Source organism: Phodopus roborovskii, unplaced genomic scaffold (assembly GCF_943737965.1).
Source record: "Phodopus roborovskii unplaced genomic scaffold, PHOROB, whole genome shotgun sequence".
Classification (NCBI taxonomy): domain Eukaryota; kingdom Metazoa; phylum Chordata; class Mammalia; order Rodentia; family Cricetidae; genus Phodopus; species Phodopus roborovskii.
In genome coordinates, this window is record NW_026126511.1 from 51,637,024 (window position 1) to 51,649,909 (window position 12,886).

The 12,886-nt window shown below is 42.7% G+C and overlaps 2 protein-coding genes across 2 annotated transcripts in view; one reads left to right on the forward strand and one right to left on the reverse strand.

Annotated features, from left to right (window-relative positions):
* The window catches only part of LOC127230298 (GTP-binding nuclear protein Ran), a 1,116,469-nt gene that overhangs the window by 1,083,875 nt on the left and 19,708 nt on the right, over positions 1–12,886 (reverse strand). The window lies entirely within an intron of this gene.
* Positions 1,576–12,886, forward strand: part of Kpna3 (karyopherin subunit alpha 3) — a 66,619-nt gene continuing 55,308 nt past the window's right edge. The window contains 2 exon segments of the mRNA XM_051195554.1: positions 1,576–1,844; positions 1,846–1,963. Coding sequence (XP_051051511.1) covers positions 1,657–1,844; positions 1,846–1,963 — 306 coding nt within the window. The 5' untranslated portion in view covers positions 1,576–1,656.

A 12,886-nucleotide genomic window follows, 5' to 3' on the forward strand; every position in this document is an offset into this window, starting at 1 on the left:
GTCATGTGAGCCTTGAGCTCCTTTCTCAATGCCTACCCCACCTCTGGGGTTTTATCATCTGTCTTTTCTGGCAAGAAAGAAGTGAGATGGAGGCCGTAAACTTGTTGTTCTATTTACCCAGGGATTCTAGTATCAGTGCAATGTGTGACACTTGGAAAGCACTTAGTCCACACATCCTAGTTGTGTGATGCTAGGTAAAGAGAGATGACAGAAAGGATAATCTCACAAAGGGATACCTGTCAAATTATAAAGGAAACTGAGCAACAATGCATGTTCTTCCAGTTAATTAAGAGTGATAAACAAAAAGGTTCTACTAGTGAAGACTGAGCCTTTATCTTTATGCTAAGTGATAGGTAAAATCCCCCCCCCCCTTTATTTTGTTTTATCTCCTTCAAATGAGTGGTCTGACCAGGATCAAAGGTGACAGGATGAGGACTTGAAATCCAGTGAAAAATGTGAATTAATTAAAGAAAAAAAAAGGGGGGGTGGGGGTACAATTAAGATAGTTAAAAAATAAAAGAGAAAACGAGTGCAGCTCTTTGTTTTCCATGAGAGAGCAGTACTGTCATCAGTAGACCATACTCCAACGAGGCAAAGGTGGTGTGAGACCTTCACATGGACTTGTAGTTATCAACTGACAAAACAACTCACAAAACAAATGCAGGTGACAGCTTGGTCACCAAAGCCTTTCAGTTCCTAAATCAGACCTCAAGTTCTTCAAGATTTCTTCTTTTGAAGAGTTTCTTAACTGAATTATTTATGGTATATTTCTACCAAACTGACCTGGCTCATTTTGATCATATGTAGTATAACTGCATACGAGCAGAAACGCAATATTCTCATATATAAAGAAATATACCTGCTGGAAAAAAAAAAGCTGTTATTGTTCCAAACTCTCTATGCTATTTCTTCCATGACTCTAAAGGGAGAAGGTAGGCTGGAGTCTGCAGCCCCAGGGCCTGATTACAGCCCGAAGGCTAGATTGTGTGGTGGGGGCACATGAAGGTTGGGCTGCCAAAGCGAAGGTTGCACAAGGATGCTTGGGAGAAATCAGGGCATGTTGGAACGCTATTATTTTCTTTTTTCAATGAGAACTTGGAAGGTACTGTTTTGATCTGACAGATTCTTGAGACCAACCAAGTCTCTGCTCTTATTGAGCTTCATAACGGTGCAGGAAGCAAGGTAACACAAGCATAAACACACACATCACACTCACATGTTTCTGTGGTGTGGAAACAAGCATGCTATTTATAACACCGAGGCAGAGCAAGAGAACAGAGTTTGAGGGTGGCTGCTATTTGAGGAGACCCCAAAGAAGCCAAAAGCGCAGAGCACGCGTGGCCGTTCTTTTTCTAATTTTCCAAGCTGTAGGGAGCAAGGTGCGCCCCCAGGAGCCCCGCCTCTCGCTCCCGATAGGTCGCAAGGTGCCATCTCCATAGAGGTCCCGCCCACCACCCCGCCTAGAGGTGGGGCTTCGAGCCCGCGCTCGGAAAGCGCCGCGCCGAAAGCGCGCGCACAGCCCTCCCGGCATGCTTCTCGTCCTCTCATGGCGTGGCTCAGACCAGCGCCTGGCATGCTGGGAACTGTAGTTTCTGCCCGCCGCCCCGCGTCAGGGGTGGTGGTAAAAGCTGCTAGGTCGGGCTCCATTTCTAGCACATGACTAGCGGCGGTGGGGAGGCCCTGCGGTGGGGTAAGGGCAGGGTCACCGCAACAGCCAGCAGGCCAGCGCCCCGGCCTCTCCCGGCGCGCGCCGCTCCTCAGCGCCGCCCCCGCGCCGAGGCCACCTCGCGCTCCGGGCGTCACGGAGCCCGCGCTCCTCCCCCTCCGTCCCCTCCCGCTCGACTCGCCGCCGCCGCCGCCGCAGGAGCAGCCGCCGCCGGAGCCGCGCGCAGCCATGGCCGAGAACCCCGGCTTGGAGAACCACCGCATCAAGAGCTTCAAGAACAAGGGCCGCGATGTGGAGGCGAGTGTGCTCCGCGTCTGGCCGGGCCGGGCGGCCGGGAGGGGAGGGGAGGGGAGGGGCGGGGGCCCGTGGCCGCTGGCTCTCGCCGGCTGGCGGTCAGTCCGGAGTTGGCCGCCGCCTCGGGGCGCCGCGGCCCGGGCTGCAGCCGCCTCCTGAGCGGCCAACGCGGGCACCGGGGACCGCTGGGCGCTCGGCCCCGCCGCGCGGGCGCGGCCTGCTGTCGGAGGGGAAGGGATGTGGAGCCGAGGCGGGGTCCGCGGGCCGCGCGGGAGGACGGACCGGGATGCTGCCGCCCCGCGTGCCGACCGCGCCGCTGGGGCCCGGCCGCCGCTCGCGTCCGCAGCCGGTGCAGCCTCCCGCGCTGCTGCACATGGAGCCTCGATCCCCGCGCCTACCTTGTGCGAGCCGGGCCCAGGCGGGCGGTGGCAGCCCTCAGAGGGGGGTGGGGACCAGCCGGGTAACTGACTTGTTTGAGGGTGGTGGATGGGGGAGGGTAGGATGCGCCAAGACCATTTTCTTATATTCCAGTGCTGTCCTTTGGACCAGTCTTCCCGAGCTGTTGCAGCTCATAACCCCTTGACTGCTGGCATTTGGAGCGAACTAAAGGTGGACAATAGTTTACCATCCATTGTGTTGAAGCTTTGGGAAGGAGATTATGCAGACCTCTGATCTTGGGTTCTGGTTTTTTTTTTTTTTTTTTTTTTTTTTTTTTAAAGCTCATCTTGGAGTGGGAGCGTGAATAGTAGGGAAATAATCTCTTTGACCTGTTTTGCCGAAATAAATTGCATACATAGATTCCTATGTCCTGTGTTTACCACATGCCACCAGGCTGGTAGATTTTCCAAGTGGTTGCAAAACTGTAAACATTCATTGTGGTCACTCAGTTCGCTGCTACTCAGCATGTTGCCATTGTCTCATTAAGGTGACATTAGCAGCTACTATTTGCAAACTCTGCTTATTGAGGTAGCGCTAGAGGTCTCTCTGCTCCCTCTAAAACCAATGAAGTGTAATAGCACAAACTTCACTGGGACTGACCTCTGAATTTGATGGGGGAAGTAGTTTTAAGTCCATACCCTCTTCTCTATTCTACTAGTAGGTAATGGTTTGTACAGTCCTGTAATTTTTGGTAAGAGGCTAGTAAATACAGGGTTTGGTTTAGTAGAGAAACAGATGGATCTGGGGCATTTCTCAGAGCTACAAAATTAAGTATGAATTGGGAAAAACCTGGGGGAATATCTGTGGAATTCCCATTTGACTGAGACTGCAGGTCCTTTATCTCAGTCCTGGTCACATTTAAGTTTTCTTTTTGAGAACTACTTCCAAACAAAAGTGAAACCTAGCACCTACAACAGCCACCAGTCTCTATTTATTTAATAAGACTTGGTTTTGATCTTTTTTTCACCAGTAATTTTTCTGTGTGTGTGTGTTACTTCAGTAATCTGTTGCTTTTTTTGTTTGTTGTTTTTGTTTGTTTCCTTTTTGAGACAGTACCTCATTGCAGAGCAGACTGGTCAAGCAAACAAAATAATCCTCCTGCCTCAGGCTCCCAAGTGCTGGGATTACAGGCATGGGCCACACACCCAGTCCCACAAGTAAATTTTCTTGAGGCTGTCTTCTATTACTATAAGAAAAACTTGCATAGTTTGTGTGGATGCTCCTATTGCTTGTATTCTTTGCTCTTTTGGATGTTGGTGTAAGTTTTTGTCACAATTCACTTCTAGTATGGTGTTCTGTTTGTTTAATGATACCTAGTGAGGACTTTGGCATGGAATAGATCCACAGCAGGTACTGCTCATCAGAAGGTAACCAGTGCCTTGTAGATGCCTGAAAAAGGCTATACTTGCTAAGCCATTCTTCCTGATTTTGTTAACAACATTACATTTCTAAGGACATGTTAGTGTAACTAAGACATGAAATAACAGGCGAATGCTAGTTCTTTGTGTCAGACACTGTGCTGTACCAAGAGTTTGCTACCTCATTTAATTCTTACCAGTTAGGTGTGTCATTGTCCTTACTTTACCAGAGAAAAAAAGTACTTTGACACAGAATGTCAGCATCCATGTAATGTGCTGGTCATGTCTGAGCATTCATTTGCTAAATGACTATTAGGTGTCTATAATGCTCGGCCTTACTCATATAGAAAGACCTAAGATTCAGTCTGCCTTGAGCTTACAGTCAGTGCGTGAGAAAAACCTACACTGGGTCAAGTTAGTTGACTTCCAGACAGCAGTGAGATCTGTTGATTCCCAGTAGATGAATGGGGATGAACTGATCCTGAAGAGTCAGAGAAGTTGAGCATATACTCAGTAATTCTGGCAAACGGGACTAGGAAGCAGCAAGAAGTTAGGAGGTCAAGATCATCATGGGCACCCTACCTAAAAAAATAAGCGAATGAATGAAGTCAAGGGCTGTAACTAGGGAAGGGCAGGAGAAGGTGGGAGGCATTTGGAATTTTAGAAGTACTAATTGAAAAGTCCCAATTTATGCAGTCAGCTGGTAAACAAGGAAAATAAGAAGGCCACTTTATGTGAAGGATTGTGAGTGAATAGACAGGGTTGTAAAGAGATCCCGCAGACATTCAGCAAGAGTGACTTCATAAGAGCTTTGGAGAGACAAAGTGAAGTGGTGGATCTTACAAGAAATACCACACTTGAGATGGGCAGATGAGAATTAGTGAATAAAGTCATAGGTGAAAAAGAGGTATGATTATATTGGGGGTGAACCTGAGAATTACGTATGGCTTGTTTGTCTGAGAATTCATAAGCCAGGCATGTCCCTTAGAAGGTTTTGCTTAGTAGGGAGATCTGAGAAATGTATTCAGCGCAAACAGAGCTGTGGCATCTCGATGAGAGCAGTGGAAAAGGTATCAACAGAAATATGCAGAGTTAGTCAATGCAATAGTGTACTTTTGTCTGTAGGAAGGCATTTTCCAAAAATTGAGACTGGATGTACGGTTATAACCTGAAATGAGGTCTTGATTCTCATCCTCTTTCTTTTTCTCCCTCTTAATCTTCCTCCTATTCCTCATCCTTTTTTGTGTCAAGTTCATAGTAGAGGACAAGTGAGCCTGAGTACACCTGGGGAGATAGGGCAGGGGCTCATCATTTTTAGTGACTTGAAGCTTGGGTAAGGGAGTTACATTTTTATAGCCAACCTAGAAAGACAATGAAGAGGAAGTGGGTTTGCATTTGGTTCTCAGTACAAAGTTGTTTTCCCTTTTCAAATATAGAAAGGTGTGTAAAACAAATACTCTGCTAGTGAATACTTTTAAAACAGAAGTTCAGGCAACTGGAACCCATGCTAATCTTGTCTTGTGTATGCACATCTTAAGGATATGAGTTTATTCATCTATTTTATTGTGCATGTGCCACAACATACTTGTGGAAGTCACAGGACAGCTTGAAGGAATTAGTTCTTTTCTTCCATGGGTAGGGATCAAACTTTGGTTGCCAGGCTTGGTGGCAAGCATCTTTATTCACTGAGCTGTTTGATGGCATAGATATGACACTTTTTTTTGTCAGTAATTAATAATAACAAGTTAAGAAACTTGTGGTTTGAATGAGTCTTATATGTTTGAATGGTTGGTCCCCAGTTGGTAGAATTGTTTAGGAAGGATTAGGAGTTATTGTCTGGTTGGGTGTGTTACTGGGGGTGGGCTTTGAGGTTTCAGAAGCCTACAGCAGACCTAGTTGCACTTTGTTCTTTTTGCCTGCAACTTGTGAATCAGGTATGAACTCTCAGCTACTCTTACAGTGCTGTGCCTGCCTGCCTGCCTCTGTACTCTGACCATCTGAATCTGTAAGCAAGCCCCCATTTAAAAGCTTCCTTTTATAAATTGCTTTGCTCATGATGTCTCTCCACACCAATAGAACAGTAACCAAGACAGAAATCTTAATACTTAATGAGTTTTTATGATGTTAAGTACTTCATGTGGATTATTTATTTGGTCATGGCCATCATATGAAGTAGGCAGTACTACAATTTCTATTTGATGTGGAGGAAACTTGAGGCCTACAATTCTTCAGTAGCTCTAAGGCATAGCATGGAAAGGAACTGAACCTGGCCTGTGTCAGCATTGTGACTAAATCAGAAAGGAGTTTTGCTCACTCTGCTCTCTCTCTTTGAAGGAAACTATAGCTTGGCATGAGTGAAGCATACTGGAAGGTTATTAAGCCAGGAAAGTAATGAAATGTTGACTATATCATAAAATTCCTATTTTAGTGTTTTCAAAGCTTGCTAATAAATCATACAATTTATCATTGAATTTGTTTTTGTGCCCCCCCCCCCAAATCTGTGAAGGTTTCATTCTTATTAGCAGGAAGTTTGTTTTACCAAGGAAATATAACCCAAATTCTTAGGCTAACAAACACTTAAACATTTATACTTTAGATTTCATTCCAAGGTTAAAACACATTTTTCATTTTCAAATTCAGTTAGCAATTCCAAGGTTATTTCTTTCTCTGTAGAGATTCTATTGGTAAGTAATTCTCTGACTTTGTACATGCAATTCTATTATATCTCACTGGCTATCTTTTGAGTTGGGCTTACTTTTGTAGGCTCTTCACTCAGATACCTTCATCTACCTCTAGAATCAATAATATTGAGCAGACCCTTCTGAAAGGGCACTGTAAGGTCTTTGTTGTGTGACCTGTGTTCTGTACTATTGTTTGCTATTTTCTAGTGCTTTCCTAAGTGGATTTCTTTTCACTTGTTTGGGATAGAGTGCCATGATGTTCAACGATCCAGTCTGTGTATATGGTTTTAAAGTGTGTTAGCTCTATTAAGATGCGTAGTGGGGATAGAGAACTTGTAATGCCGCTAGTCATTTAGTGATTGGTGGGTAAGGTTTCATATATACTGCTTGAGAAAAGGGACCAGGTAATATACTTTTTTAAAACTTTGTGTTTAGGGATGAAAGATACAGTATTGTAAGATCTTTTTTTTAAATAAGAGTTTTAGAAAAATTTCAAAAGATGATGTCTGTGCATGTGTGTGTGTATGGCTATGTGCATATAAGTGCAGATACCCTCAGAATCCATAAGAGGGCATTGGATACCCTGGAGTAAAAGTTAGAGGTACTTATAGCTGCCTTCCATGGGTGCTGGGAACTGAACTCCCATCCTCTGCCAGAACCATACTGCTCTTAACCAGGGAGCCAGCTCCCCAGGCAGTCTCTTATTGTAAGATCCTAATAATTTCTTTTGGATCAAACTTAATCTGTTCTGCTGTAATTTGCTTTTGAAAGGTGAGCAGTGTCGTGCTTGGATGTGAACTAGAAGAAAGATTAGTATACAATTCATACTAGCTCATATTTATTTTTACTAGCACATTGCTATTTAGCCTTCCTAAGTAATAGCAATTGAACAGTGTTTTTGGTATTCACCCAGTCTCCTTTTAGCTCTGTTTAAGCACATTCAATGCCTTGAAGGCACTTAATTGCTCCAACCTTCCTGATACTTCTTTTTCCTTTACTACATTTGTAGCATGTGATGTTTTTCAGGAAACTCTGTCATATGTCAGGCACTGATTTTCTTGAATTTCCTCATGGGGAGTATGCTTTTCCTAGTCATTTCACTCTTGGATTCTTTTTGGCTTTGCCTGCTCCGCTGTCTATCCATTGACTGTAGCCGTGTGGTGGGATCTGCCTGTGAGTCTTCCCCTGTGAACGAGTTTTCTCATTTACAGCAGCAGTGCATTTAGAGTTAGCTATCACTTCTCTGGGGTGAGGAGGGGGATGGCAAGAGCAGGAGTGAAACTATTTTAGTCGTCTGCTGGAGGGTTCACACGGACACCTCAGCAGCTCCTCATGCTCAACCAGTGTAAAGCCATGTTCTGCCTTTGTGTTCTCAGTGCCCTAGCTGTGACTAAATTTGAAACCCGAGAGCCTTACTGGACTCCTCCTCCTCCTTCACCTTCACTCAGATGCCATGCAGCATAGCTTCGATCTCTGTGGGGTCTGGATGTATCCTTGCCTATTTATTCTGTTTCTCTGTACATGAGGCCTTAGTACCTACCACCTGGCAGTTTATACACTTGCTTCCCCAAGTGGTGCCCTTCCTCTTTCAGCAAGCCTGGTGCTTTTTTCCTCCCCACTGCCCCTCCCCTCCCCTCCCCTCTCCACCCCTTTAAGCTCTATAACACTGAACTTCTTATAGGCTTATACATAATCTGGAATCCCATCCTCCCCTCTTTGCTGGGGCTGTTTCTATTCTCAGGGCTATTTTGCTGACTGAAAAATCCTCTGTGTCCTGCTGATTGGCTGATTCCTACCTCTTAAATACTTTGGATCAAGGTATTTTTCTTTGCTCCTGAGGGAATTTGCATGTATCTTTTTTATTGTGGCAGTGGTAATATATTGAATTGTGTTTTGTCTATTCTCCCAACTGGATTGTGAAGTTTGGGGGGCAGCATTCTCGATCTTCATGGTTGGAACAAAGCAAGCATTAAAACAATCCAGTGAATACCACCATTCTAGATAACCTCTGCACAGTCATTTTCCCGAAGTAGAGTGAGTGTGTGTGTGTGAGTGTGTTTAATTACTTTTATGCATGTGGGTGTTTTTCTTGCATGTATGTCTGTGTACCAAGTGCATGCCGGTGTCTGAGGAACAGAAGAGGGTGTTGGATCCCCTGAGACTAGAGTTTACAGACTGTTGTAGACTGCCATGTAGGTGCTAGAAGTAAAACCCAGGTCCTCTGCAAGAGCAGCCAATGCTCTTAATCCCTGAGCAGTCTCAACAGCCTAGTAAAGTGTATATGTGTGTGTGTGTGTGTGTGTGTGTGTGTGTGTGGTCTTAAGTTTTTATATTTTATGTACAAAACCCAACATGATCCCTTACTGCATAGATGGTCTTAAATAATCCATTTAAGAAAGGTCACTTAGTAAAACCTAGTGAAGCTTGTCCTTTATGCTGGTGGAGCCAACCACTCCTGGCACATGTTCAGCCCATATTTCTGGATCAGACCCTGGTGGTTTGAAGAGATAGCCAGAGTGAGAACCCTGGTGGGATTCCCACAGGTGACTTTGGAGCTGCTAGTGACAGTCTTACCTTTTTATCACCAACAAGGAAAAAGGCACAGTACATTTTTGTTCTGAGACTTTTAATCCTATATAGTCTTCCCCTTCTACATCCCAAGTAAAATCCAAACATTTTAGTATGACAGGTAAAGCGTTAAGAAATTTAGGCATGTGCTTATTAGATTAAGTATGCAGATACAAGCTTTTTGATACTGGCTTATTTTCACTTTGCATAATGTTTTCAAGGTTCATCCATATTGTAGCATGTATAAAATTTTCCTTCCTTTACCATTCCATTGGATGTATGTACTGCATTTTTGTCTATCCCAGTGGCTCTCAATTTGTGGGCCGTGACCTTTGGTGGACGAACAACCCTTTCACAGTACTTCTAAGGCCATCAGAAAATGCAGATATCTATATTATGATTCATAATAGTAGCAAAATTACAGTTATGAAGTAGTGGTGAAAATAATTTTATGGTTGGGGGGTCAAAAGGTTCTCAGCATTAGGAAAGTGAGTACTTAGGTTACTTCCTACATTTTGGCTGTTATCTGGTCACCATTTTATTTATTTTGGCTATTTTTGTTTTACATAGAGCCCTCATGTATCTATCCATGTTGGTTTTAAACTTGTATAGTCAGGGATGACCTTGAACTCCTGATGCTCCCTGCATGTATTCACTATACCCAGTTTATTTAGTGCTGGGGATCAAACTCAGGGCTTCCAGCATGCTGGGCAAGTACTCTGCTGGCTAAGCTACATCCTCAGCCTTACTATTTTTTTGTAGCCCAGGCTGGCCAAGAACTTGCATTGATTTTGCTGCCTACTGGTAGTGCTGGTATTACTGGTGTATGCACCCTTGTGTTTCCTACCATTTAAAGTGTCAATAATTTGTTGGGAAATAAAATACAATAAAGGTCAGTGATCTTACATTGTGCTACACCATGAGAAATTGTCATTTTTGCAATTCAAAATAACCAATAGCATCTGTTTCATGTGGTTGAACTAAAAGAAGATCCTAACACAGGTTTTTCTTTTTTCGAAGTGTGGTTTTATTTGTTGCTCATATTCGGCATCACCCTCAGAATTTTCTCTAAGCTGGAAGTTAAAGGGTTGGTCACCTTCAGATGAAGTTTGTGGCACTCCGCAGCTAACTAAGGTTGACCTTGAACATCTGATCCTTGTGCCTGTTTCCTGGATGTAGGATTATAGGTGTTTTATCAGCACTCCCAGTTAAGCTTTTTTTTTTTTTTTTAGTTAAAAAATTTAATTGATGATGTATATTTTAGCATCAATTACATTTGATCAGTTTTATATAATAAGGAACAGTTTAATGTCACATATGAAGATTGCTGTATTTGCTGAAATGAATTTTAGTTAATTTTGTGAGTTATGACATGCTGGACAACACTTGACCAAGAAAAAATTAACATGAACTTCTGCTATCAAGTAAAGAAGTTACAAAGTATATTTCTAGAAAGCCTGGCTTCAGAATCAATGGTATTGTTCTGGGTAGCTGGCGCCACTCCTAAAGCAACTTTATTTTGCTAGTATAAGGTTTGGCTATGGCATCCCTTCCAAGTCTGCTTTTATCCTGAAGGGAAGGGGACAGTAAAACTGTAAGGCAGGTGCAACTGTCATTTCCATGGGTTAGCCATAGTCAGTCATGATATTGAATTATTTTGAAAGAATGATTAAAAAGATGGAACTGTGATCTATGATGCTTTTTCTGTCTAGGGAATTTCAGTCAGAGATACTAATGCTGCACAAGTGTTTAGTGCACAGCCTACCAGGTTATGACAGTGGTCATTTGCAAATGGTGTCAGAGAAGAGATAGGTAATGACTGAACTGTCAGACTTTCTGGGTTATAGAATTCTTTATCTACCAATTTTTCTTTTCTTTGGAATGTCATGTTTCAAAAAAATGGCTATCACGGGTATGGATGACATTAGAATTTCCTTTTTTTTTTTTTTTTTTTTTTATATAAATAAAGCCTTCAGCTTCTGAAATAAGTTAAAATTGGATGCTTTTATTCTTACCCCTGGCAAGTTGTTCTTCATCATGTTTTTTTGGGGGGGAAGCTGGACCTACTATTTCTGATATTTTCAGCATGTTTTACCATAGTAGCTTTCTCTTTTTATTTGACTTACAGACCCTAGTGATTAGAAAACAAATTTAATAATATTTCTTGTTTTCCTGTGATCCAGGCAGAGAGTTTTGTCATAAAGTGTATAAATATGAGAGACTTGAGAGATGGCTACTGGTAAGGAACACTGGCTGCTCTTCCAGAGACCAGGGCATGATTCTCTGCACCCATGTGACTGCTCACAGCATTATATTTTAACTCCAGTTCTAGGGAATTCAGTGCCCTCATCTGGTCTCTGCAGGCACTGCATGCATATGGTGCTCAGATACACATGCAGGCAAAACACTCGTACACAAAAAATGTGTTTTTAAAAAGGTTTCATGAAATTATTTTTCTTATGCAGGTAGTTTTAGGTGGGGACTCTTCGCTATGCTTATGTGTAATAATTCAGTGATATGTGCTAAATTACCTGTATGTAATTTGTAGCATGCTGGTGGAGTATAGACAAAGGCTCTGCTTGATCGTACTTGACTGTACCTGAGGAAATAGAGTAGGTTACAGGAAGGTTGCACTTAAAGCAGCTCTGGAAGGACAGCCTTCAAGGCTGAGCATTTGCAAACATTTGAAACAGTGCTGTTACATCTATTGTACCTTTTTGGTAACAGTGTTTGATTTGACCTTTGGAGGCTACTTTCCTGTCACTGGACAGCTCTTGGGGTTTTGATGTGTTTTGAGAAGAGGGTCTTAAGTAGCTTTGGCTAAGCTTGAACTTGTGATCCTCTCTTGCCTGCACCTCCCACATGCCAGGATTACACATGTTTACCACCGTGACCAGCTTTTTTGGTGGGGTTTTTCAGTCTGAGTGTGCTCATCTCTTTTGCTTAGTTAAAGTGCTTCACCTTTTTCTGGCTGACAAAGATTAAACCAATATTGTTCTGTTCCTGTTGTTTATTTTTTTTTCAAGAAAATTGAAAATAAAATTGTTTGGGGTATTGTATTTGTGTGTGTTTGCACATCATGTTGAAAATACTGCAGTGTAAATGCATTGTCTATACCTGACCTAGTGTATCATTTGGCAACAATAAGGCACATGGAAAGACAATTTGTAGGAGTCTTTTCTGTTTTCACCTTATAGAGTCCTGGGATTGATCTTAGGTCACCAGACTTAACAAGTGTTTTTACATTAGAGCTGCCTGGCTAGCCCTAGGCATTTATAGCTTGAGTGGGAACCATGGAAAGTAGAGAAATACTTTAATGAAATGTGTTCTTAGTACAGTGTGTCCTTTAGGGAACCAACTGTACAAGCTGGACTGGGCGAGTCAGGAAAGGCTTCATGAGATGGTTTTGCTTAAGTTCAAGGTAGGTAAACATGTAGGTGTGTCAGTTGGTAGTGTTGGATGGGCCTAGAAGAGGCAACATGGTGTATTTAGGGAACAAATGTAATGGAATATTTCTTAAATGTGAATGGTTAGAAAGTTGAGTAGGATAGGTAGGAGCTAGATTGTGGAAACCCTCTCCACCCAGGTGGTAAGTGAAGTAATTTATGCATAGAGAACTGTTCTTTGTTTGCAATGTAAGAGGTGTGTTGTTAAGAGCAAAAAGACAAGTTGGAAGTAATGTATTTAGAAATCTCGTAAATGGTCTGAAATAACATTGGCATTGGGACTTAAAAGCAGGAATAGTTATTAGAACTATTTATTTGCTGTATTTTACATTGTAGAACATGTTGACAAGCTTTTTCTATAAAGAGCCATAATCTTTGAAGCCCAAATAATTTACATTTTGGAGAGCTATATTTCATCAATTGTAGCTACTCATC